Source organism: Plecotus auritus (genome assembly GCF_963455305.1).
Source record: "Plecotus auritus genome assembly, chromosome: 3".
Taxonomy (NCBI): Eukaryota; Metazoa; Chordata; class Mammalia; order Chiroptera; family Vespertilionidae; genus Plecotus; species Plecotus auritus.
In genome coordinates, this window is record NC_137772.1 from 160,102,848 (window position 1) to 160,128,456 (window position 25,609).

A 25,609-nucleotide genomic window follows, 5' to 3' on the forward strand; every position below is an offset into this window, starting at 1 on the left:
AGAGACCTACCTCCCTGAAGCTGTTCTTATCCAACAGCAGCACAAACTGCCTTCACTTGCATGGAATTTTGCCTTTTATTGTTCTCAGATTGTTTAATGCTTTCTGTCTAATCTTATCTTTCCGATTGGACATCAAGTCCAAGAGCAGAACTCCTCCTTCCCCTTCTCTTCCTTTTATTTGTTTGTTTGTTTGGTTTTGGTTTTCCAAATCCCCTATTGAGAAGATGTTTAATTTTTTTTAAAAAAGGCAAGAAGGAGGGAAATCTAACCAAGAAGATAGCTTCTCCATCATCATCATCATCATCATCATCATCATCATTATTTTACAATCCCTTGAAATCTAAAATGTCCTGAACAGATTTAATTCAATTAATAAGATTTTACTTCAAGGCTTCAAGTTTCAGCAAAAGATAAATAGCTTACTAGTACTTCATACAATGTAAATAAAGGCATTAATTTTCACCATTCTCTTTTCTCTGAAAGATCAGACACTGTAATTTCCTTTGATGCAACTAGACACTAAAATAGCACCAGCTACTTTTCATTCACAAGGAACACTATTGTCATTTCTACCTGAATATTTCTGATTCCTAAAGAGAGCTCAAATCCATCCTCTTCCTTACATCCCCATCCCTGCTGTCTGTTCTAATCTTCTGTCTCTTACATCTACTCTTACCCTTGTCAGTACCCTCTACTGAACACAGCCAGGGTTCCAAGCTGCTCGGCATGTTCCTCCTTAAAACCCCTTGGTTGCTGCCCTTGCACATTAATGAAGACCTTCAAGGCTTGGTTTGGCATGGTCTGGGGCCAACCGCTTCGCCAGCTTCATTTCACCCCATCCTCTCTCATTCTCCTGGTTCCTATGGGCTCCAGCCACAGGAACGTCCTTTCCTCTAGCTCCACGGTTTCTGTGCATGCTCCCTTCCTCAGCTCAACAGCTATTTATTTCCTAGGGAAGCCATTCTTGAGCCACTCAAGACAATACGACCTCCTCCCCTCCATTACACATTGCACACACACACACACACACTCAGCACCACCTGTTTTTCCTTCATAGTACTTATTACATTTGCTATTGTGAATTTGTTCATATAATTACTTGCATAATGCCTTGCCCTCCCAACAAGTCTAAAAACTGTAAGGACAGAAACTACGTCTGTTTGGTTCACCACTATATACCCTTAGTGCCTGAGTAGTACCTGGCAGGTAGTAGATATTTAATAACTATCTGACAAATGAGTGCCATCTGCAGTAGACATTAATAAGATGGATGTCTTTTTTCCTTTTTAATCTAAGGCTACCCAAGCCAAAATTTCAATAAATTGAAATCGAGGGAAAGAAAGGGGAAATTAGGTTGGATATTTCTCTTCAAATAAAAGGATGACAAATTAGCCCAAAGTTACCCATACACTTATTTCCTGTTAAGTCTACATAAATTGCTTGCACACTGACCACATTTCCCCCAAACAATGGAAAGCAATTCAATAAGCTCTTACCGAAATGTCCTGAGCCTGCTCCTGGGTTTTGTTTGGTAAATAACAAACTTCATTTCGCAAGCGAAAGAACAGTCTAGATATTCAAAACTCCTCAAACTTAGGAGGGGAAGTAATTTGGGATAAAAATCAAGGAAAAAAAAACCCACAATATTTTAGTTTGTAAAATTGGTTTATTTACAATTTGGTGTTTTAAAGTTGTATTTGGAATTTTAAGTTTTATATATTTCCCTGGAAGGCATTCTGTTTTCTTAAATATGGAGGCAAAGGATAGAACACCCGAGTAAGTTCGAATTTAAGAGATTTACTTGCTGCTACAGTCAGTAAAATTTAATGTTTAATCCCTGAGAATTAATAAAGAGTCAAGAATATCCTCACACATTCAAATGGAAAAGGCATATTTTAAGAACAGAAATAAAGCTACTATAATGACCTCCCCACCTACGGCAATATAAAAAGTCCCTCTTTCACAATTAACCGGAGGGGTGAGTGCACATGCATTTTAGTTATTCGGTGCACTTACAGAGATTCCCCCCCCCCTCCATTTAAAAAGTATTCCTGGGCATGGATACACGATTCACTCAAATAATGGTATAATGCCCACTGCTAGCTCAATGGGCCCTCTTTCTAAATTTGTGTGTACTTGTGCTGTTAGTGATTCTCCGTCACTGCCCCAAGACCAAAATTCTTTATCGGACTGCAATCCGAAGCCCAAACTGTTTTTGCAAAGTCACTTTGGAGCAAGTCCCTTTAGTTTCCTCCAGTATCAAGTGAGGATAATTATAGCTCATGGGGATGTATAAGGCTGCACTGATGTACAACACCATGGGACCTGCAAAGCTTTCTTCATAAGGAGCAATGCTCTGGAACCGGTGATATCTGTAACACATCCTGCTGCTTGTTATTATAGATGACTAGTCAATGCCCTAAATGTCAGCTTTCTTCAGGAGTAAATATTAATTCATTAGTTTGCCCATTAAACTTCCTGAGATGAAAAGGAATGGTAATTATGCCTCTTCCCCCATATATCAAGTGTAGCACACACAGATAGTAAGTATGTAACCACAGCAAAACAGAAGAAACCAAAGAATTTGCAGTAAGATGCAATTTTTTTTTTTTATGTATGTGCAGTCGTTTTTCATTGTGGGCCGTGTTAAGTATCACTAATGACAAGTGTTTATTTGCCTAATGGCCCAAAGGAAATGCAGTGCAATTCAAACTTTTTTTAAAAACAACAGTGAAACAAAGCCGCAAATACCCTTTCTTCCAATGTCTCTTCATGCTTTCCATCCAAAACAGAAAATAATCAAGCGAACTTCCCTCTCTCTAAAAGACCAATACATTAATGCCAGCTATGAACATTCGCAAGTGCTAGTTTAAAGGCAACCTTTAAGCTCCAAGAATATTTATTGGTATCGTTGTTGACTCCCAAAGGGAAAAGATTACAGAAATTAAAGAAAGCTTTGCAAAAAAAGAGAATGAGTGGGAACTATTATCAGATCTGAGGGAAGTCAGATCTGGACATTCTACTTTAGGTTGCTGCTTTAGTACCAAGTTTCAATGTTATACCTTATGTGCATTTCTTAAAACTTTGTTTCTATATGCATAGAGTTTCTTGGTTGGTTGGTTGGTATTTTTTCACAGGACAAGAACTCTTAAGTAACAAGAGAAGCAAGAATGGAAGTCCGTGGCATAGGCTATGAGGCTATGTGTGGGTTTGGGAATTCCCACAGTATGCTCTTGTTTTAGCAAATCCCACTTCCGCAGCAGGAAGCCACACTAAGTCATCCTTTGGCTGTTGGTGGCAGGAGGGGTGTAAATAAAAATGTGAGGTAGTTCTTCACACAAGAGGGAAATATTTGTCTACATAATACCCCTGCAGTGTCTGACAAATTACTAGAGCATCTGCTTGCTGTCATCTATCTGTAAGTAAACTCTAAGCTTGGTATTAACTGAACTTGACAAATTATGAGCTAGTTGCAGTTCACAGGCCTTATTTTTTGATCCAGCCATGATAGATGGAGACACTAAAACCCCCCAAAATGTGAGCCATAGAGACCACCAAGAACTGCAGAAGCATAAGCATTCGAAAGCCCCATATGGGGGAGCTGGTAAGAGCATATAATTTACCAGAACTGTGCATAAAAAAGAGTGAAGGCTGTGGGGATTAACTTACAGACTCTGCTCCCACCGTTTAACTGTCACCTTGAAGGTTTAAAAAAAGATTTGAAGTTCTAGCATAATAGAGAATGTGGCAGATAAAGGAAAATTAACATAGAGATATTAAGGATAAAGGAATAGAATATTCTGAGAAAAGCAAGAGTTGTCCAGCAAGAGTTGCCCACGGAAACTATTAGTCTTTCCTACTTGGGAGTGTTGGAGTGTGCACATTAACAATGAATAAGAAATCCATTGTTGCTGAAAATATTTGCCTTCTATACTTTCTTAAGGCTACTGGACCAAGAATACCAGAAATAGATCAGGAGTAAAATTACAGTTAGAAAAGGGGAGAAAAAGTAAGGTAGGACATTAAAATTTTATTCTGAAATTATCTCTGGCCACGACAATAAAATTTAACAAATAGTCACTGAACAGTCTTACTCCTGTCATCAGCTGTACAATACATACAGTATCATAGAACTGGCCACTAGGATTAAAATCCACTAGAACATATTTCATGTTAAGTGGCGACAGCAGCATCTCACAGAAATTTTTACATACATATATACACAGTCCACATTCAACCATTTTCACATATTTTCAGTACACACAGTTGCAGCATATTACAGTCACGTGTCTAAGTTGTTGCTCGATGAAAACCCAAGCCACTGCCTAGACATAACTGTAGCAGTTGAGCTGAGTATAATCACAATTAACTTTATATATGTCCATAGCAGGTAGATGCACAGCCCCTAAGAAACAGAGTTCACAAATACTGTTGTTGTTTTAAATGCTACCACAGCATTACGTTGGGCAATATTAAAACCTTTACCAACTAAATCAGATTTTTTGTGTGTGTTTTTTAACATCTTCTGCTTACCAGAAATATTCTTGATGAAAAAATTACAAAAATGAATGCTCTCTTTAAAATAATTCACACTTTTAAGATTCCAATATGGCCCAATGCTACTGATTCCTAAAGTGTTCCTAACATTCTGATGGAGTCCTTTAACCTGACTCCAAACCACCCATTAAGTTTAAAAGTGGCTTAAGTGCCTTGCACCCAAATTGTAAAAATCCCTGGCCATCCTCGCTAGAGCCAGGCACATAGAAAAGGAATGCACTTTGGTTCATACCAAATGCCCTGGGATTAATCACACTAGAAAATTAAATGGATTTGAGGTAAATTTTTACAAATAGTCGATTTTTTGTCTAGTGTTAGCATAACAAAAAAAATGTCATTTAAAAAAATTCAGTCTGATGTTAAGATACAACAAAGACCATCTTTAACCCCTTAAACGATAGGAATTCCCTGTGTAACTAAGCAATGGTTACTTTTCTCAGTGCCTGATGATGCTTCCCGCCTTATGGTTTCTATTAAGGCCTAGAAGTAACTGGATATTTAAGACAGATGTATCTTTGCAGAGGTGGGTTCCATCCTTACTGCCCAGTATTCAAAGAGTTAAAAAGAGGCCAAAAAAAAAAAAAAATGCATGCCCTACAACATGGCATTCAGAACAAAAGGCACATTGTTAAGACTAAGGGCACGATTTCTCCTCTATGTTAATCTACACTGTCTCGCATCACTGTTGTTCCACTGTTGTAGCGACTCACTTGCGTGGTGATGCACACTCTGGTGGTGCAAGAAGCGGAGCCAGATGAGACTGCAACCAAAGACAAGACAACACGGTGCTACTCCTAAATCTGAAAACAGCTCAGACATAGACAATGGTAACCTGTGAGACCAAGGACTGTTTCCAAGCCAACTCCTAGTAGCCTATCAGAGCCCTTCAGTTATTTATGTTAAAATCGCAAAGATGCAACATTTTCCTCTTTTTGACGTTATAATTAAGCTAGACTTTTTGAAAAGTGGCTCTATCACTAAACACTGAACAGGGTGGCTCTTGTGAACAAATTTCACTGTATTTTGGGGGGCAGGGAGAGCCCCATAGCGCTGCACATTCTAGTTTGGCTTAAAAGTTTCCGGTTACATTTGTAAATAAAGAAAGTCACAATGTTGACATGTTAAAAACCAGTTTTGTGTGGTGGGGGAAGACAAACAATATTAGTACATTTATGACTTTTCACATGAATAATCATTTAAAAGGGAAATTCATATGAATGGCAGGCTCAGGTTCATAGACTTATCACTAAACGTGGAGCTGAGACCGAACACGGGAGAGGAGCGTTGCAAAGGGAAAACAGCCTCTATGTTCTTATTTTAACGACCTAAAGAAGCTAACCATCATCAAGAGGCTTGTGGTTTTTACAAAGCCATCACATCAAGTCTGACACTTCTTATGCCTTTAAGCCAAAATTTTAATAATAAATACATAATCCTTAAATTTTGTAAGCCCCTGATTGGGAGTATCATCACATCAACATCATTTAAAATGCAAATTACTAACACATTGCGCTTCCACAGATTACACAGAAATGTGTACAACATGGTAAAGAATTTGACTAGGGGGAAGAAGCTGTAATTTTTAAATACAGAAGTACAAATTAATTTATCAGTAATACCCTTAAATAGTAAAGCAAACATCAACATCATTATCTTATTAATAAGCTAATCTTATTACTTTTTTTTTTTTTTGGCAAATATTCGTAGTATTTCCTGAGCATTTTTCTCCACCATCAACTGACAAAGACTCAAAATAAGTAAAGTGTTTTGTTCAAAACTACTTTTTTTTTTTTTAAGTAAGAGAATCTCTAGGATTAATATTTTTTAAAAAACCAAAAAACAAAACTTAACCGGAAACTTTCTTGGCCTCACTGGGGACCATGCTTTAAGTACTTATAAATCAATTTACAGGCAATACAATAATATCTGTGCATATAAAAGAGTATTTACCTTAATTTTTACTATCCAAACCTATTTCCAAACAGGCAGACATCTTTCTATATTTAATTGCACATACTAAAAATTTTTCACGTGCCTTGCAATTGATATATATCACTGCTCATACATTAGTGATAAAATACTGAAATTTCCACTGTGAAAATAATTATTCAGAGAAGAAAATATTCTTTTACTTTTAACTCTGTTACTTTTCCAGGTAAAGTGTCATTCTCACAAAAACAATTAGTGCAATCCAAACGAAAGGAAAAAAGAGAGAATGCAATCTCTGTGGTTCTTCTAATGATGCGAAGACTAAATTCAAACCATTTAACTTGAGGTTGAACTTTTCCTCCTTTAAATTTGTTGTTCAAATTGGCCTTACAGAACAGCCACAATGACTTCTGTTCCAAAAGATTTTAAGCCCTCCCCTCCCCGTTTTTAAGAAAGAGTTGATACTTTCCCAGGCTAAGAGAACCCTACAGTGGCACTTGGCAAGTGGGAACTCACGCTAATCTGTTAAACCTTCTTTGGAACTGTGGAAATCCCCATCTTACGTAGCTAGGCTGCTGTTCTTTTTTAAATTGGAATATGAAACGATGGTCATAATCATAGCTGAAATGTCTCTTTTCTGTATTAACGGTCTGGGATATCTACTTGAAGGGAGGGAGAAAAAAAGAACTAAATGCAAGCAACAGATGTGTGGTAAGAGAGTAACAGGAGAAAAGCAGAGAGAGGAGGAACAATTCATGGAATACATTTCTAATTTTAGGTGCAAGACCAACTCTGTAATATGAGGCTTCTTTACAAAACAGCTTGCTGATCATATTAGAAGATTTAGAGGAACACACACTTTTCCACCATTTATCCACCAGGTCTGGTTGGCCAGCTCTGAGACTGTCAGAATGCTAACTGGTCATTTAAACCTTGGGAATTTTATTGTTTGAGCATGATTTACTTCAGGAAAAAAAAAAAACAACCTCTAAGGTGCAATATTTATTAGAACATCGTTTTCATCCTGACCATTCCCCTCCCTCCATAACTACCACCCAGATAACCTACGGAAAACAGAAGCAGGACATGCTACACCTGTGCATGAGTCTTGAGCATGGAGAGAGAAGGGGGTCTTTGGGGGCAATCACCTGGAGGAGAATATACTATGAACCATAAAAACATAGTGAATGTCTCTGACACCAATCTGTAAATGCATGGCAGTCATGAAGTGATCAATGGCCTGCCACTGATGTTTATTACTCTGCCACACCAAATACAGTAAGGCTCATTGTACTTTTAGAACACAAAAAAACAGCTTCAGAAAGTATAAAAACTTAAAGCATTGTCCCCATGTATTTTATAAAAACAAAACAAATGACTTTCTTACATTAAAATAAGTGCTGAAGAGATACAAATGAGTCGAGTTATTGAGCAAATAAAAACAGGTCTGAGCTACTCCTTTGCAACCCAATAAGGCTCAGCCACATTGTATCTTTCAGATTACCAGCATCGGGGGACTCAGCTCAGCTAACAAGTTTTGGCAAGACTGTCCTCTGCTGAATATTCCCATTGGCATCTGTCATCTGTGCCAAATTAGTCCTCAGTTTGGAAGCAGAGCTGGAAGGTGGAGGTAACTTGGAAATGGAAGTGATAGCACCAGTGGTCTCAGTTATCCTTTTCACTGCCGTCTTCTCCCCGGAGGGAGGCTTTGGCAACCGCCTCCTCAGCCAGGGATGCCGCAAAGCCTGGCCGGGGGTCATGCGGACCACAGGATCCCATTCTAAACACTGTTTCAAGAAGTCGAGGAAGAGGGGATCATCACATCCCTTCAGTGCATTCCCCCACTCTCTGCTCTCTGGCGGGCCCCTCAGTTTCCCCCTCCGGGAACGGCCTCCGTTGAGGACCACAGAGCCGTCTGAGAGAGTCGTGACAGTGCAGTAACGGGGATATCCCTTGGAGCTCACAAAATTTTTGGCTCGTTTAGAAGCATCCAACAGTTTCTGGGAGGGCATGCCCAACAGTTCGATCATACAGGCCAGCTGGTCCCCTTCATCTTCCCCAGGCAAGAGGGGGTACCCGGTCAGGAGCTCCGCTAAAATGCAACCCAGGCTCCACATATCGATGGGCATGCCGTACCTGGCGCCAAGGATCACTTCCGGAGCCCGGTAAAAACGGGACTGAATGTACGTGTAGACGCGCTGATGCTCATAACAACTGGAGCCAAAATCGATCACTTTAATACCGCTTCTACCCTGCTGCTTTAACAAAATGTTCTCGGGCTTAAGGTCACAGTGGATTATTCTGTTTTTGTGCAAAGCATCCAAGCACTGCAGAATGGAGTGGGCAAACTTGCGCACCAAAGGCAGGCTGAAGCCCTGGAATTTATTCTTCTTGATGAGCTCATAGAGGTTCATGCTCAGCAGCTCGAACGTCATACAGATGTGGTTGCGGAAGGTGAAGTTCTCCAGCATGTGGATGACGTTCATGGTGTTGTCCTTGTCCTGCTTCCGCAGGTGTTCCAGGATCCGGATCTCCTCCGCCGCCTGCCGGTGGAAGCGCTTCTCGTTCCGCACCATCTTCAGGGCCACATGCTGGTGGACTTTGTGGTCGTAGGCCTTGACCACCTGCCCAAAGCTTCCCTTCCCAATGACCTTGAGGACCTCGTACCTGTAAGCCACGTGATCATGGGGCACCTGCACGTAGGATCCCTGGTCATCATCGTAGCCACCGTTGTTGGACCCACCTGTCATGCCCTGGCGCTTCTTTGCATTTGGACCCAAGAAGTATATTTCAGGGTAGCTGAAGATCTCATGGTGCTCAAAGGTGGTTAGTTTTTGCATGTATTGCTTCATTGCTTGTTCGGGCGTCATGGGGGTAGCCTTCACCTTCCCCATGCCTTCCATAGACTTCAGAGAGGTGGAGCTCCCCTGCCGTCGATGGATGCTCTCCAGCTGCCGCTCTGGCACCACCGGCAACCCCGCTTTCCCCACTGATGTAAGCCCGTTCGGTTGTGTCGTGAGCACTGTCCGCTTGTTACTGTTATCCTCAAACAGCTGCTGCACCTGGATCTGTCCGTGGCTGTGGCTGCCCACATGGAGGTGATCATTCATTGTGTGCTTACTGCCACCAATCTGGAATGCAGAAAGGAAACATGAATAGGATGGAAGAGGTCTGTCTGTTCAAATGGGATATTTTATAAGTCACCCCCAACCCCCACCTTTACCAAACCCAATTTGGTTGGAATTTACAGTCAGCATCAGGTTTACTAAATGGTCCAAGAGGGACCTCAGGAACACCCTGACAGGGACAGCGGATATGATGATGACAGCCTCTGACAAAATAGAGGAAATAGAGGTTAGTTGGCTGGGTAAGGCTACAAAACTTGGGATCCTGAAAAAAGGACCCCATACATGCTGCACCTAACAGACGAGCAGGTTGCTGTACATATTGAGGGTCCTTAGAATAAATTCCCTGTGGAGGTATAGAATATCATTCTTGCTTATAATCCCATACCTAACAGCACAGGGCCTGGCACAACACAGGCATTCCACTCAATCCACACTTGGTATCGAAATGGAAATGGGATACAGAAAAAGCATGAGCATGGAGACTCTCTACTGGCTCCACCTCCCCCAGATCCTAGCACCTTTCCTGCCTCCTCTAATAGCTCCTGATTACCCCACGGCAGGGACATCTGTCTTGTCCATTTCTCTTTCTCCATTGTTTAGTTAGCTCTATTCTGAAAGCACTGGTATGTTCATTCATACCAGTCTTCACTACTTGGAAATCTGATTACACCTAAGAAAATGCATGATCCAGTGGCAAAGAACACTGTACTTTTAGGCTTGAGAGATTACCATGCAGATACACACTGCAAACCCCTAACCTATTTTTAAAAGTTTCTGGGCTTCACTAACTGTGATGACCATTTAAGGCCATTCAGCCCAACAAACCAACTGTTGCAGCTTTTTGGGCCTTCCTTTGGTCAATGGCTCAGCTCTCTTAAGAGCTGTATTTCTCTGGGCTGCTGGGATATTCAGCTTTTCTATTTTCAGGCACACATGCCATCCCTGAACATTGCTGTCTAAACAGAAGGGATGGTGTAAGCCAAGGCCCCCCCAACCTCCACTGAGAATCTACTGGGATTTCTTTTCTTTTCTTTTTTCATTATCATTGCAAAGAGGTGAGGGGTGGGAGAGGACTAACAGCCAGCATCCACTCCCAGTTGGGAATTCTTGACACCTTACACAACCACCCACACGTCTTAAAGCACCCTGCTAGATGGTTTTTACATGAAATCTTAAATAAAGATCATTTTGTCATTCACAATCCATCTCATTCATCCCACCACCATTCGCTGAGGTCTAGCCACATAAGTGGCAGTCCCTACCATCAAGCTTACAATCAACTCGTTGAAGTCCTTTACCATCAGTATTTTTTTCTATTATCTCTTCCTAAGCCCTACCTTTTGGGCTTTATCTACCACTATAAGCACAGGAAGTGCTCTGCATATGTAATATATAACAATTCAGGAAATGGTTTGAGATCGCCTAGACTATAAAATGAAATTCAAGACCTTACTCGCAGACTAAGACCTTCAAATTTTCTTTCACTGACACATGCCATGAGCAGTGAGATTTCTCTCTACATTCTTCCAAAACAAAGTAGACTATAGTATAGTACTTGGGCATGTCTGAATTGTGATTTCACAGACTGAGGGATTTTATTTCTCAGACAGATTTCTGGAAGACTTCTAGTTGATCCCCTCTTAGTAAATACATAGATGATATTCCAAGCTAAGTGAACTTATCTCCTGTAAGGGTAGCTGGACAGGTTATTTTTTTTCCTTGTTGTTCTATGCCAAAAGCAAGAAGTCCATAAAAATGAGGAAAGCCTTAGGTATATACAAAATTAGTACAGGTTTGCTCACTGCTGTTGTTCCCTAGCCTCACTCCCTGCACCCCTCTCCCCACTGTGGTCTTTCAAGCACCAGGAAATAAAAGGAGCTGGAATTAGAAATATCAGAACCATTCTCTTTAAGGTAGCACGGAGCGATGTCAAAAGAAAACCTACATTACCAGCATACATGCTACAAAAAGCAGGAGGTTTCATTAGGGACAAAATTAACTTTGGGGCTTTAGGAATTCCTTAAAAGATAGCCAAGTAAAACATTTTGAGCACCTGAAACTGACTTGTTTTTGCAATAGCAATTTTAATGTTCTGCATAATTTAAAAAACAATCACAGAAGTTTAGTGAGTAGTACTAAAGAGAGCTTGCCCATTAACTTGATCACTTCCTATCTTTCCAACGATCTTCTCTTGGTCTCCTCCACAGCATCAGTTCACCTACCTCGAGGTGGGTGCAAGGGTTCCACAGGGTTCAAGCCTCAACTCCCGGGGCTTCTCCTGGTCGATCCTTACCGCAGCCACCCAGGGGCTAACATCTGCCACAGCTACACCTCTAGCTCAGACCTGCCCAAGCTATGTCTCCTGAGTTCAAGACCCATATGTCCAAGCACAGATCAGCCGCCTTTCCCACGGGCAATTCAAACTCAACTCATGATTTTTCTACCAAAACTATTTCCTCCTTCCCTCACCCTCAATTTCTGATAAACAAAAGGCTTCACCTCCACATCGTCACTCAAGCTACACACCTGGATGTCCTCCTCCATGTCTCACTCACCTTCCCAAGTCATCCTAAGCCTCATCATTTCTTTCTATCCCACACTGTCCCCCCTCACACTCCTGTTGTCTTTCACTGGGACAACTCAAACAGCCTAACTTGACCCCTTGCTTCTAAGTCTAGAATTCCTCAAATTTCTTCTCTCCATAGTACTCCTACAGTTACTATTCAACAGCGTCACTCTTGACACTGCCCTCGCCTTTGCTCAAGGCCCACAACTGCACCCATTTCCACAGACAATACAAGAACTCACAGGCAAGAACACAAGATCCCAAAACATAGAGCCTAAATGACCTAAGTCCTTCCAAAGTCATCTACAAGTCGCACTATTCTCTCCAAGGGTAACAGAGCTGGATTCCCCAAGACCTGTGCAAACACCATTGTTTTTTATGCTCCTCTGCTTTTGGTGAAGTTATTCTCATAATGGTGAGGAGACCAGGGATTTTCAAGCAGACACAAGGGAAATGAGTCCGTTTCACCGCTGATTAACTGTGACCTTGGGCAAAGTAATTACTCTCTGAACCAGTGTCCTTATCTGTAAAAAGGAGGTAACAAAGATACTTCAGTAGGGCTATTAGGAGGATAAGTAAGGTAGTACTGAGTAAAAGAGAACTATTATTATCATCCTTTCCTTCCTAACCACACCTAAGCGGTAAACTCCTCATCAACCCTCAATGTCCAGTTCAACTCTCACCTCCTCTGTGAAACTCCCTTTCCCTTCTACTGTGCTGATATATTGTAACACATTTCATTTTACTGCGATTCTTTTACCACCTGATGTACCCACTCAGCTGTGAGCCATTCCAGGGCAGGGTTCCTCTTATCTCTTAAAGTCCCTATTGATATAAACCCAAACATTCAGTAAGCACTCATAGTTATCTGTTGAATGGAAAAAGGCATGTCATTATGTCCTTGTTAACTCACATCTCTGAATTATTATTTTTTTTATTCACAGGTCTCTTATTTATATTTATTTTCTTTATTGATTAAGGTATTATATATGTGTCCTTATCCCCTATTGCCTCCCCCACCCCTCACTCATGCCCTCACCACCCTGGTGTCTGTGTCCATTGGTTAGGCTTATATGCATGCATACAAGTCCTTTGGTGCTGAGTTATTCTTGAGAAGTACCTTTGCACCCTCCTAAGAAAACATGAAGTTAATGCCCAGGGAATTGCAAATTGTCCCTGATGACCCACGTCACAAGATGTTAAGCTTGTAGCGCATCAGGGGAGACCTGGAGGCAAATGGCAGCAGTTACAAAGTACCTGTAGCAGATACATCAACTAAACATGTAAAAGAAACATGTGATGCCTTAAAAACTTTCCAGGCGTTAAGAAGTTCATGGGAAAGGCGGACTTTGAGTCTCAAACTTTGTAAAACTCTTAACATCAAAACCAAATTTGGAAGCACCATTAAGTGGTCTATAAAGAGGGGAGGAGACCCTAGAAAAGGCAAAACATTTCCAGAACACATATGCCAGGACAGCATCATAAACTGAAGGATTCTGAGAACTCTCACTCGGCCTCATGAAGCCTGAGACTGTGTCTTCTTCCTGTTTGTCAATGCTTTCCTAGTACAGTGCCTGCCACATTTAAAAATGTACACTGAGAGAATGTAATTGTTAGATACCTACAATGCAAGTGTTAAAATGGAGGGACCTACCACAGCCTTCTCTGACCACGAAATAGGTATCAAAAATTAGTTAAGAACAATAGTCTGACCAGTTTTGTAGTTTTAATCTCTTCCTATGATCAAATGGAAAACAGCAGATATTACACTGTGCTAACATTTCTGGGCATTTAAGAACTTCTCTGAAGTCATCTTAGAAATGTTGTATAGTGTTATGGGAATAGAACTGAGTCCAAAAGATTGGAATTTTAGCTCCTCCTCAAACAACTGATGGTCTGTGTGGCCCTAGTCAAATGTGTACTTCTTCTTCAAGTTATTACTGTTTTTAAAAGTCTGTTTAATTCTTCTTCAATTCTAATTACTTCATAAAGGTAAACTAGCACCTTGAAAATGCTTTAAACATTAAGACACTTCTAAAAGTGATACCATACTAATATTTGGGAGTTAAAAAACTAAGTATATTAATATCTCCCACACCACATGAAAAAAAACCTAGTAGTTAAAAAGATAGTTATTGGATATACTTTTAGGACAGAGATAAACAAAATGACTAACTGTGCAATAATATATCCATGGAGATAGGAAACAAAGAGCAATGGACTAGATAAATTCCAAAGTTCATAATCTTTATAACTATATGTTTATCCACCTACTATGTTATTTACAAGGGAAAATATGGGCAGGCTCCTATGACAAGATTATTTTCCTTTCATTAATGCCCTTTCCCCCACTCCTTCTAGAACAGCTTTTCCCAGCTGCAATTGCTGTGGAATTAAACACTTACAAAAACCTAAAAGCCATATGGGAATATAGATCTGCAAAAGTTCTTGCATTTATAATGAAATTAATACAATTTCCTAGAATTGGCCGTGTCAAGCAGTATGTCAAAGCTAGACTCAGGAGGGCCTGGCTTGGGCTCCAGCCTTGATATGAACTGGCTAGGGGCTCTTGACCAAACCAGTGTCAGTTTCCTCATCTGTAAAATGAAGGAGTAGGATCACATAAATGACGTGGTCCTTTTATACTTCCCTATTCTAGGAAATCTGCCATGTTGTGCAAATAAAATAAAAATTAAACAACAAAACCCCAAATCACACTTTCAAAAACCAAGCCTCTAATGATCAACAGCATACTGAAGCTCACAGGTAAGTTAAAACGAGTTAAATCAGACAGATGCCACAGCAAATACAAGTACCCCTCATGAGGAGTCCTAAGAAGCATCCTCACATCTGTTCCTTTTCGGGCGACCACAGGCTACTCCTCCAGTTTTCCCTAATCCCATGACATATTTCAATTGCAGAGAGGCTCTGATCAAGCAAAGCCAACCCCTATAAAACTGGAATCCTGATGCAAACCAAGTATTTTTCCGCAAGTCATGTGATTACATCCACACATGGGAAAATGGATGTTATGTTCTCCAACTTGTCAGATGATTCCAAATAAACCCAAACCCTTAAAAACAATGGCAAGTCCTCAAGTAAAATGTCACTGTGACAAGAACATTCAACCATAAGAAACCACCCAGCCTACTGGCAGATTCTCTTCCACCATCAACGGTCCAACACAGACGAGTTAAACTTCTGTATCTGGATGTGTCAGGAAAGACAAAGGAAGAGAGAAACGAATAAGAATAACAACAAAACGTTTTCCTATCAAAGTTGTACACATCTGTCCAGGTCTCAGAGGACAGACTCCACTCTAGCCATCCTCCCCTAAGAAACAAGTTTCTCCATAATGCATTACCCTCAGAGCTACTCCTCTGTAGGCTAGAAATGGCCTTTTCTACAGCACTCCATTCCACTTGACAGAGCTCAATCCTTAGCAAGCATCCCTCATCCAGAACGATCTTAGACAGTTCCTCTGGAAGATCCAATGGGAAAGACGACCTTGGAAACCTTCACCTCCGCCAAGTGCACACCTCCTCTAGGCTGGCAGGCACCATCCAAGGGCCATCACTGGGAGCCGAGAACATGCACATGCTGAAGTCAAATCCAGCCGGCCAATCACTGCAGCCACCAGTCTCGATGGGCTCTCCCTTCTCTCTGGCCCTCAGAGGGACCCCAGCATCTATCAGGTGCCCTGCCCTTCGCTTTCAAATATCCAACTGGGTGGCTTGTTGTTCTGACTGCTACTGCGGCTCTTATGTTTGTTAATGTTAATTACAATTTCTGCTGTGCTCAAACCTGTAGCACTCATAAAACATGCTTCCACACGCGGAGGACAAATGAGGGTGCTCCCTGCTGGCTGGAGCCGGGCCTGGGAGGCTCTTTGGGGGATCGATTTTCCGGGCAGGACTGTCTGGCTGTCCCCTAACACATATCTGTTTCTATAAATACCCACTATCCAACGTGGGGGAGGAGAGATGTTTACCCGGTCAGGGAAAGGAGCTCTGGGAAGCAAGGACAAAAAAGAAAAAAAAAAAAAAAAGAGGGAAGAGAAGGAAAGCCGCAAGGAGGGAAGTTCAGAGGAAGAGGAGCGCAGGGGTGGGCGGGCTCCGGAGGGGAAGTGAGGGGCCCACGCCACGAATCTTCCTTTGTGGCCGCAGCTCCGGACTCGCCCGAGTTCCAGAGGGCGGCGTCCAGGGGAGGCCACTGGCCAGGGGCGTACAGACACTGGCACTTCGACCTCTCTTCTCTGGCGTCAGAACCCAACAAGTCCGGGCGTTTATGCCCCGGCCCCTCCCGCACCCCTTACCCCAGGCCGCCCGCGGGCAGGGTCTCACCGTGTGGGCTGCAGCCGCAGCGTTGCTGGCCCGGAGGGGCGGCAGGGCGATGGGGGAGGGCGGGCCGGTCCCCACTCCGCTCCGGGGGGGGCCCGCTCCGAGCGCCGGGGAAGCCTGAAGCTGACGAACGGCGCTGTCCCCTCCTCGGCCTGGGAGCCACGCGCGGGAGGAGACAAAAGAGGGTCAGGGGGGAGAAAGTCACCCGGACCCCGTGGCCCCGCCCCACCCCTCAGGACGGCGAAGCCCGCTCTCCTCGGGGGGAGACACGGGAACAGTAAAACCAGGCGTCCGGGACACAGATCCCCGGCGCTCACCCAAGGGCTGGGCTCGGGCAGCTGCAAAGTTAAGTCGGGCCCGGGTGCGCGAGTTCGCGACCCCGCGGGAGCCGCGCTGGGCACGGCTGGGCGGCCCACGTTGCAGGCGGCGCAGGCCCGGAGCCGGGTGGGACCGCTGGCCGGGGCGCCTCCGCCTCGCCAAGCCCGGACGGTGGGAGGCCAGGAACCAACCCCGCCCGGCAGGGTCGCAAGGCTCCCCTCGGAGCAGCCTGGGGCCCGCGCGCAACAATGAGCGGAGCGAGGCCGGCGCGCCGTCCGCCAGGGAGCCGCCGCGGCGCAGACTTTGTTCGAGGTCCCGCAGGTAGCGGGCGCCCGCGCCACGAGGGCTGGCCCGGGCTGGGCGGGGGCCGGCGGGGCCCTCCTTACCGGTCGGGTAGGCGGCGGGAGCGGCGGCCGAAGGTTTCCTGGTTAACATGGCCGCTGGAGAAGAAAATGCATTTCAGGGCTGCCGTCTCCGCCGCCGCCGCCGGTCCTGCTGCTACTTCTGGCGGCCACCGCCGCCGCCTCCTGGCCGCCCTTCCCGCAGACCTCCAGCGCCTCCTCGCCGCCTCGAGTCAGCTACTGCCAGACACACACAGTCCGCTGCATCCCCTCGGCTCGGGCCCGCCGCCGCGAGCCCCCCGCTCTCCTCGCCGCCGCCGTCCTCCTCTTCCTCGGGCGGCTGCTGCACCCCCCGGCCCGTGCACATGCCTCGCCCTCCCTGAGCCGCGGGCCTCCCCGGTTCCCTCACATGGGGCGCGGGGGAACAGGCTGAGCCGCGAGGACCTTCTCGCTCGGGAGCCTCCTCCCGGCTCGCGCGCGCGCGCCCCCGCGCACACTCGCTCTGGCGCCCGCGCTCTGGGCGGCCGGGGAGGGCTGCCCCGCCCCCGATCCAGTGGCCGCCGGTGCAGGCCCCGCCCCGGACTCCCCCCAGCCCGCCACACACACTCACGCACACCCCACCCCCACCCCGCCACACACAGGAGTCCCTCCTCCCACCCAGTCATCTGCAAGGCCACCCCTCCACTCCCCGGAAAACTCTGCAGCCTCGGCTGGCCCTCCGCCTCTCCCTTCTGCCATCTGCACTGCTCCCCTGCTAACGACCTTTTCCCCACCCCGGCCTCTCCAGCCCCTGCAGCCCCCCTCCCTACAGCACCCCTACCGCTGCTCGCCTCCCACCAAAATCGCTGCAGAGACCCCTCCTCTTCTATGCGCGCCCCCAAATCCAAACACATTTTCAGCTTTCTAACCTAATGGCTGCTCACAAACAATACTGTCCTCCTTCCGTGGCTTAACCACCCCCTCTCCCCAATTTATCTTGTAAATAACTTAGTTGTGCAAGGGTCACCTCTGTAAGTCAAGCCCGGTGGAGGGTCGCAGTATAGCCTGGTGACCCCCGAGCCTGGGCGAAGGAGGGGGCTGTTCTCCCACCTTCACCTCCACCACACACACCCTCCCGATTTACTGACGCCAAGTGACCGCTCTCCAGTCGATAGGACAGGGGGAGGCAGAAAAGCGCGTGTGGACGGCTGCTGGGTAAGCAGTTGGCTGTGGGTTGCTAGGCAAAAATAAACATCAGACACACCTCTCATTTCCTTACAACTCCGGAGCCCTTCCCCAGCGAGGCCACAGGCAGAGCGACACACCTTCCTCTAAGCTCGCTGCAGCAAGGGAGCGACACCTTTAATTCCTCTCATCCCCAGAGACAAGTCTCTCTCCCCATTCCTTCCAAGACACGTGGAAAATTCCCCTGCCTTTTTAACTTGCTATCTACAGCCTCTCTTCCCCTTGCAGACTGAAAAACTGTTCGCCCAACTCACACGGTGCCCTGTAGTGTGTGGGGTATATGCCTTTGTCAAAGGTCTCAGGTTTTGTCACTTCAGCCTTTGAGGGGGCTGGGGCGGGGAAGAGCAGGCAATTCCTGACGACTGGATTAAAAGCTATGCTGTGCATTTCCTTCCTGAGATATGCCAAGTTTCTGAAGTTCTCCTGGGGACCTGGATCCTTCATGCTCTTTGCCTTGGGCATCTGCCAGCCAGCCCCTGGATGGATCAAGTTTGCAGGCCTGAACTAGTGCAGATTAAGATCAGAAGAAGGCCACCTCCTGCGGAGTTCCATCATCCCTATTGTTTGCAAATTGTCATAGCAATCTCCCAGAGAGATCACCCTCAGCTTTGTACAGATGTCAAAAAATGGAGTGTATCCAAGGAAAAGTGGGACCCTCTCAGAGTCTCCAGGGCTCCTACAGGGGTATTAAAGATAGGTGGCATTGGCAGAGGGAACAGGTGCAAAAATCCTCTTGGTGATCTCCTAATAAAGTAGAATCACACTGAAATAATCAATCTAATAATATGCCTTAATGATGACCTGATTCAACCCCAGAAAGAAATAATCCCCTTTGCTTATCATCAGGGACTATCACGTTCAAATTCACTTGGGGAAACATTTAACGTTCAGAATTAACTAATGAAAAGATGCTACTTAATAGCAGAGAGTAAGTTAGAACCCATTTCCTTACTCCCACTGTAATTCCACTATGCTTTCTAATATACCACCTTGGATTTTTAAGAGCCTCGCATCACTTTTCCTATTTTCTTGTTCAAAACAGTTACTGTCATACCATTTTTCTTTTAAAAATATGTTTTTATTGATTTCAGATAGAGAGGGAGAGGGAGAGAGATAGAAACATCAATGACGAGAGAGAATCATTGACTGGCTGCCTCCTCTACACCTCCAACTGAGCTGGAGCCTGCAGCACCGGCTGGCCCATTTTCCTTTTTTTTTTTTTTTTTTTTTTTTAACCACTGATGTTCAAAGGAAAAATATTGAAGCAATAATTTAATTTTAATATAACCTGATGCCCCTTCTCACTTAAATTATTCTTACAATACTTCAATGGAAGCTAAGTACACTAGTGCTTTTTCCATGAATTCAAATAATTCTATGAGAAATTCTATAAGTTTGTGAATTATAGTACTCTGTACATTAAACGGTATTTGGGTTTGACCAAGCAATTGAATCAATATCCCTCCCCCGGGAACTGGCTTTTGAGGTCATTTCACTATGGACATTCCCTTTGCTGAGAACACATTTCACTTGTGGTGACCACATTCCATTATCTCCCCTCCAGGTATGCATAAAGAAGTCTCCATCCAGAAAAAAGCCCACCAACAGTCCTTGAAAAGCTGCTGACTCCCGTCACTGGGGGCTGGAGCCATCCAGGCTCAGTCACCTGGTATGTGGATGATCGAATAAATTCATAATCCATCACCATTCTGGCCTCGTGCGTTCCTCCTTCGGTGACCTAACAAACATGAGGACAAGGAGCTCTGGCTTTTTTGTTTTATAAAGGGACACAAAGAATCATTAACTTTAATTAAAGAAAAAAAAAGATACACGTTTAAGGAATTTTTTCTAGTATATTTGTTTCAAGACGTGATAAGTACAATTTCCATTTTATACTTTTGTTTCTGACCCTAAAGAAAATTCGCAATTAGCCTAACTTTTAACTATTTTAATTATAAATGGTATACCTCTCAAGATTAAGTTCTTACTGACTAAATATTAGTATTTACAATTATTTGGATTTCTCTCACTCTGAGAAATATTGATGACCTCAACCAAAATTAATGTCAAATAGAAAGATGTACAAATGTACTCCCTGAGCTTCCAAAGAGAATGAGCTGAGTAAATTCAAAGATTTATTACCCTCAAACTTTATTATTCTAATGCATTATTCATTTATACTGTACATTCACCTCTTTATAAAACCCTCCCACAAATATTATTATGGGCAATCTTTTCAACACATAACTGGACCAGGATTATATCTATGTTAAATAGTAGCCTCTTCGGGTGCCTCATTCAGTTAGTAAGCATCTGCTCTTCAGTTCTTGCCTATTGTAAAAACTCCATCTGTTCTGAAAATCCAGATTCAGATAACAAGTAGGTAGGCAGAATGTGGCAGAACTGGAGATAAAGAAACTTCAGGGAACTCAGAATGGAGCCTTGAAGAAGGAAGTTGATTTTTCACTGGGAAAAGTACTGATCACAGAAAAATCAGAACTGAACAAAAAAGTTACTAGTTTCAAAATACGTTCAGTCATTTCATTTCTTTATCCCAGAAACATTTACAAAGAATTTATTGTGTGCTAGGCTTAGGGGATATGATGAATCATCAGATGTAGTGGGCTAGGTTTCAGTCTGGCAATCCATTAGGACTTCTTTCTTCAATTAAGCAATAAACAGTAAGCACCTCATATATTTTTGAAATTATTAATACTGGGGCTACCCAGTTAAATGAATAATTCCTGGCTCTGGTCATTGTTATTAAGAAGTTCACAATTCAGTAAAGAAGACAAGACATTTTATGACGTGATGGGGCAGAAATCAAGGCATATAAAAGGCACAATGGTGGCAAACAGGAGGGAACTAGGAGCTCACTTAAGTGGTGCCTGACATCAAAGGTACTGTGGTTTTTTAAAATGCCTGCATGTTTGCCAGTCAGATGAGCCAACCTAGGACCTTCTAGGCAGAATAAGATGAGCAGAGGCACCAAGGTATAAGAAAGCACAGTGCATTCAAGAAGCGTAAGAAATTCAGAATCCAGGAAACTTGAAGTGGGGGCAGGGGCGGGGGAGAGAGGTGTGGTACTTCCATCTTTACAAGGTCAGGGTTACAGATGATGGGTTAAGAGTTATCCGAAACTTTACCAGCTGTGGGAATGTAAAAATAAGATACAAGGTCTTTTAAAGCAACTAGGAAAATTACTAAGAGACTGACTCATTTTGGGTAACAGACTTGCGGGTAAGTTGTGCCTAACTTTCATTAGAAGAACACTTGTTACTGATGGCACCTTCCATGTGTCCATCACCAAGGTCCAGAACCACTGAGAGAAGAACATGAACTCAATGGGCCTGAAACTCATTAATATAACCTCCTCAGGTGTAGGGGACATGGATGCCATAACCAAATGGCCAATAGGTATTGTATTTGCCTCTGTGGCCACTGCTGGTGTGGAAATCAGAAGAGATTCTATACCACTAGAAAGTAGGTGATCTGAAGTTTCTGGCCATGTTGGCCATGTTTTGGTCAGGGTACTTACAGGGCCCATTTCCTTATCCTAGGTGAGAGAGAGTGAATTTGTCCCCTAAGTTAAGCTAGATATCTGGAAAGATTAGGGGTATTGTCCAGTGTTTCTTGGGGACAGTTCGTCTGCTTTTCCACATGCATCCTAAGGACGGAGTTAATGTTAAAACTCAATAAGCAAAAAGAGAGAGAGAAAGAGAGAGAGAGAGAGAGAGAGAGAGAGAGAGAGAGAGAGAGAGAGAGAGAAAGTTGTATCCTGGAGGTGGGAGTGCCGTGACAAAGAGCCCAGTGGGCCCGCTACTCAAATTCTGCCTTTGATATACCAGGAAAAATGTGAACAGAGTGGTGTCCAATGTGTCAGGAGCTTCAAAGGAGTGGAGTGGCATGACTAGATAGGGTCCCCAGCCACTGACCCCCATGGAGCAGTTGCCAATGGAGTCAGGCTCCAGGAAACAGGCCCATGAGGCTGCACTGGGAGCAACTAGCTAGGAACAGGCTGATTCCAGGGCACCTGAAGTCACGCTGGGCCCTGCACCAGGTGAGGAATGAATGAGGAAAAGTGGTAACAGAAACGTTGAGAGCAGCTCTCTGCTAGGGAGTTTGCTGTAAGAGAAACGGTGCTGCAATTCTGCACACTGGAGAAAAGTATGGGGAGAGGGGACATGACAGGTCTCAGGACCGTTGATGCCACTCTAATCAAAAGTAATGCCATCTAGTAGCTAGGAAGGAATAAGTGAGAAGGAGAAGCCTTGAGCATTATGAGGGCTGCACTAGGCACTACTGCTGGTTTGCCTTAGCACAGACACAATAAAAACTTACTGCATGGGACTGAATTTATTTTAGCTAAAAATGGGCTCAGGGCAAACGTCCACATCAAACTGTCAGGACTGCCCATAACCAATGAAAAGAAACTCAACTTCACTTTATCATATATTACATATTAATCATATAGGATACATCAATATTATATATAAATTATATGTTACATATCTATATTATGTATAATTTATTTTTTATTTCTATATCAATATCTATATATATAAAAGGCTAATATGCAAAGTGTCCCCTCAGGAGTTCGACTGGGAGACCGGGAGTTCGATCGCTCACTATGATGTGCGCTGACCACCAGGGGGCGGTGCGGAACAAAGGAAGGCCTTGGCAGGCAGCCTGCAGCTGGGGAAGGGAGGCCCTGATCGGCCCAGATCACCTGCCAGGCATAGGAACCATACCCATGCACGAATTTCATGCACCAGGCCTCTAGTAGATATATAACCAATTATCAAGTTCCTGGTATGTGTCAGACACTGATCTAGATATTTGGAACAAAGCAGAAAGTCCTTGCTCCATGGATGTTGTATTCTAGTGCAAGGAGAATAACAAATATCACATGTGGTGGTAAGTAATATATGGAAAGTGAAGTGATATAAAAGGATAGGGAGAGATGGGAGATGGTGCTGTTTTATTTAGGGTCATTGATGAAGGGCTCCCTAATGAGGCAACATTTTAGCAGACTTGAAAGAAGTGAAAAGCATGTGGAAATAATCCAGGCAGAGGGCCCAGCAGATGCAAAGGTCCTGAAATGAAAACATATTTGGAGCAAGAAAAACAGGTGGTTGGAGCTGTACGTGGGCAAGAGGGAACCGCATAGAGAGGAGATCAGAGAGATAGCGAAGATCCAGGCCATGTTAAGGAATCTGGGTTCAACTCAGTTTGAGATGGAAAACCTCGCTTAGATGCTTGAAAACATACCAAACCAAGAGTGGGAAGTTACAACTGACTTTTTTTTTTTTTCAAACAATCTGTAATGTATGTGTGTGTGTGTGTGTGTGTGGCGGGGTGAGGGGGGGGGATGTTTGTTTGTTTTTTCATTTAATTAATTTATTTTTATTTTTTACTAGGGAACAATTGTTTATTTCTATATTTATTTATTTATTTATTTATTGTCTAAAGTTTTACATATGTGTATATGTGTTTTTATACGTTTTCCAATTCACATTGTACTAAGCACCATGGAAGGTAAGAAGCAAACACAAGCCGTGGTCTCTATTCTCAAGGAGCTTTCAGTCTAGCTTGGGAGGGAGAAATGGTGGCATGACTAGATAGGGTCCCCAGCTACCTTTGGGTTTCAGTAAAGAACATGTGCTGCCTATTTCCCGTTGTCTCTCAGATCCACTCTTTTGCACCCTGCCCTGTGCCTCAGAGGGCCTTACAGACGGACGGCATCAGTGGGCTCCCTTTCCCACTAGCTTCTAGTTGGATTTAGCTAATGAAATATCCTGGCAAGAGACTCAAGGGCTCAAAGACAATGAGGTCAAGCTTTTTACCTCTCTGGCTCCCCCCATGCCAACTTGTCACAGATTGGCCATGGCCCTTGACCGAAGACAGCTCCCTGCAGAGAGCTCTTTTCTGCAGCTATAGTTACTCTGTTGGAGATCTGGACACCATTCAGTCCCCTTGTTTCTTCAAGCCTAGATGTAGTGAGCATTTCCTACTGTTGCTAGCTCTGTAGTGTTCATTTTCCCCTGCTGATTTCCCTTCATCTGTGTACATAGTCCTTTAGTTAAACTCTTACTATGCCATGTTTTTGCTGCCATATCCTGACTGATACAGAGGACCATATAAGCCCTATATGGTGTAAGTTATGGAATCTAAATGCCAACGAACTCTAGAGGGTGAAGAGAACCTGTGTTTGTTGGAAGAGTCAGAGTGGGATTCCTGGAGAAGGCAGAATATGATTTGAGCCTCAAAAAAAAAAAAAAAAATGGGCAGACTCCTTTTAATGCAAAGAAAAGGCACTCCAGGCTGAGGGAGCAATCTGCATGAAGGCAGAGAAGTGGGAATAAGCACTGAAGAAGCGGCAGCAGCCCATGGACCAGAGATGGGAACCGAGGAGGTCTAGAAAACAGGTGGTGGGGAGGGAAGTGGGGTGCATCTATGTCATGCACTGCAGTGGAAGCCAGAGAGAGGCGTTTCCACTTGTGTGGATGGAAACAGTGACCACTGGAGACTTCTGAGCAGTGAGTTGACCTGAGAAAATTGCGAAGCAAAGAACGTAGATCGATTTAGCTGCAGAGTGTTAGAGAGAGTGGAGTGGGAGGGAGTAGAGAGGGAAAAGACCAGTTTGGAGGGGGTTTCCAAAAGCAGCTGAGGGCAGTACCACAGGGAGGCAGGGGCACCTACGTTTTATCTTGAGGCTCTCTCCAGAGCCCAAGAGAGGGGCCTCTGAAGTGAGGAGAGGCCAGAAGTAATGGAAGGGCCAGATGTTTTCCGTGCTACCTTTGGGTTTCAGAAGTATTCACAATTCTTAAAGCTGCTTATCTAGGCATTTTGCAATAAAGCTAATTAAAATAATCAGCTAAAATGAGACATCATTAAAAGATAAAAGGTCATGAAAACTTGGAATCCAAAAAGATTTCCCCATCAGGTATTTTCCCAGTGGTCTGTAGACATGATTTATCAGTCACTCAGGGAGAAAAAAATAGATATTATAAATGAATAAATAGTGGAGCCTAGTTTTATTAACTAATGTTTCATCTACAGAGAGGATTGAACACTGGCTTCTGACTGATGTTGTGTACAGAATGTTTAAATTTAAACTAAGGGGTATGGGATATTAAATGAAAACGCAAAAATCTGAAGACCCGTCCTTTATTACTTTGCTTTTAAAGAGATATTATAGAGAAA

At 43.9% G+C, this 25,609-nt stretch overlaps 1 protein-coding gene across 2 annotated transcripts; it reads right to left on the minus strand.

Annotated features, from left to right (window-relative positions):
- Positions 1-210: 210 nt before the first annotated feature.
- On the minus strand, positions 211-17,683 carry DYRK2 (dual specificity tyrosine phosphorylation regulated kinase 2). 2 transcript variants are annotated; one of them, XR_013960289.1, is made up of 4 exons: positions 17,225-17,599; positions 16,524-16,672; positions 7,874-9,617; positions 211-5,317 (listed from the first exon to the last, which is right to left on the minus strand). XR_013960289.1 is itself a non-coding variant. In XM_080662737.1 (3 exons), the coding sequence occupies exons 1-3, from the start codon at positions 17,271-17,273 to the stop codon at positions 8,010-8,012; spliced, it is 1,806 nt and encodes a 601-aa protein (XP_080518863.1). In that variant the 5' UTR covers positions 17,274-17,683; the 3' UTR covers positions 211-8,009. The 2 variants fall into 2 exon arrangements, 1 of the variants encoding a protein (XP_080518863.1); XM_080662737.1 differs by having other exon boundaries at positions 211-9,617; positions 17,225-17,683.
- Positions 17,684-25,609: the final 7,926 nt, after the last annotated feature.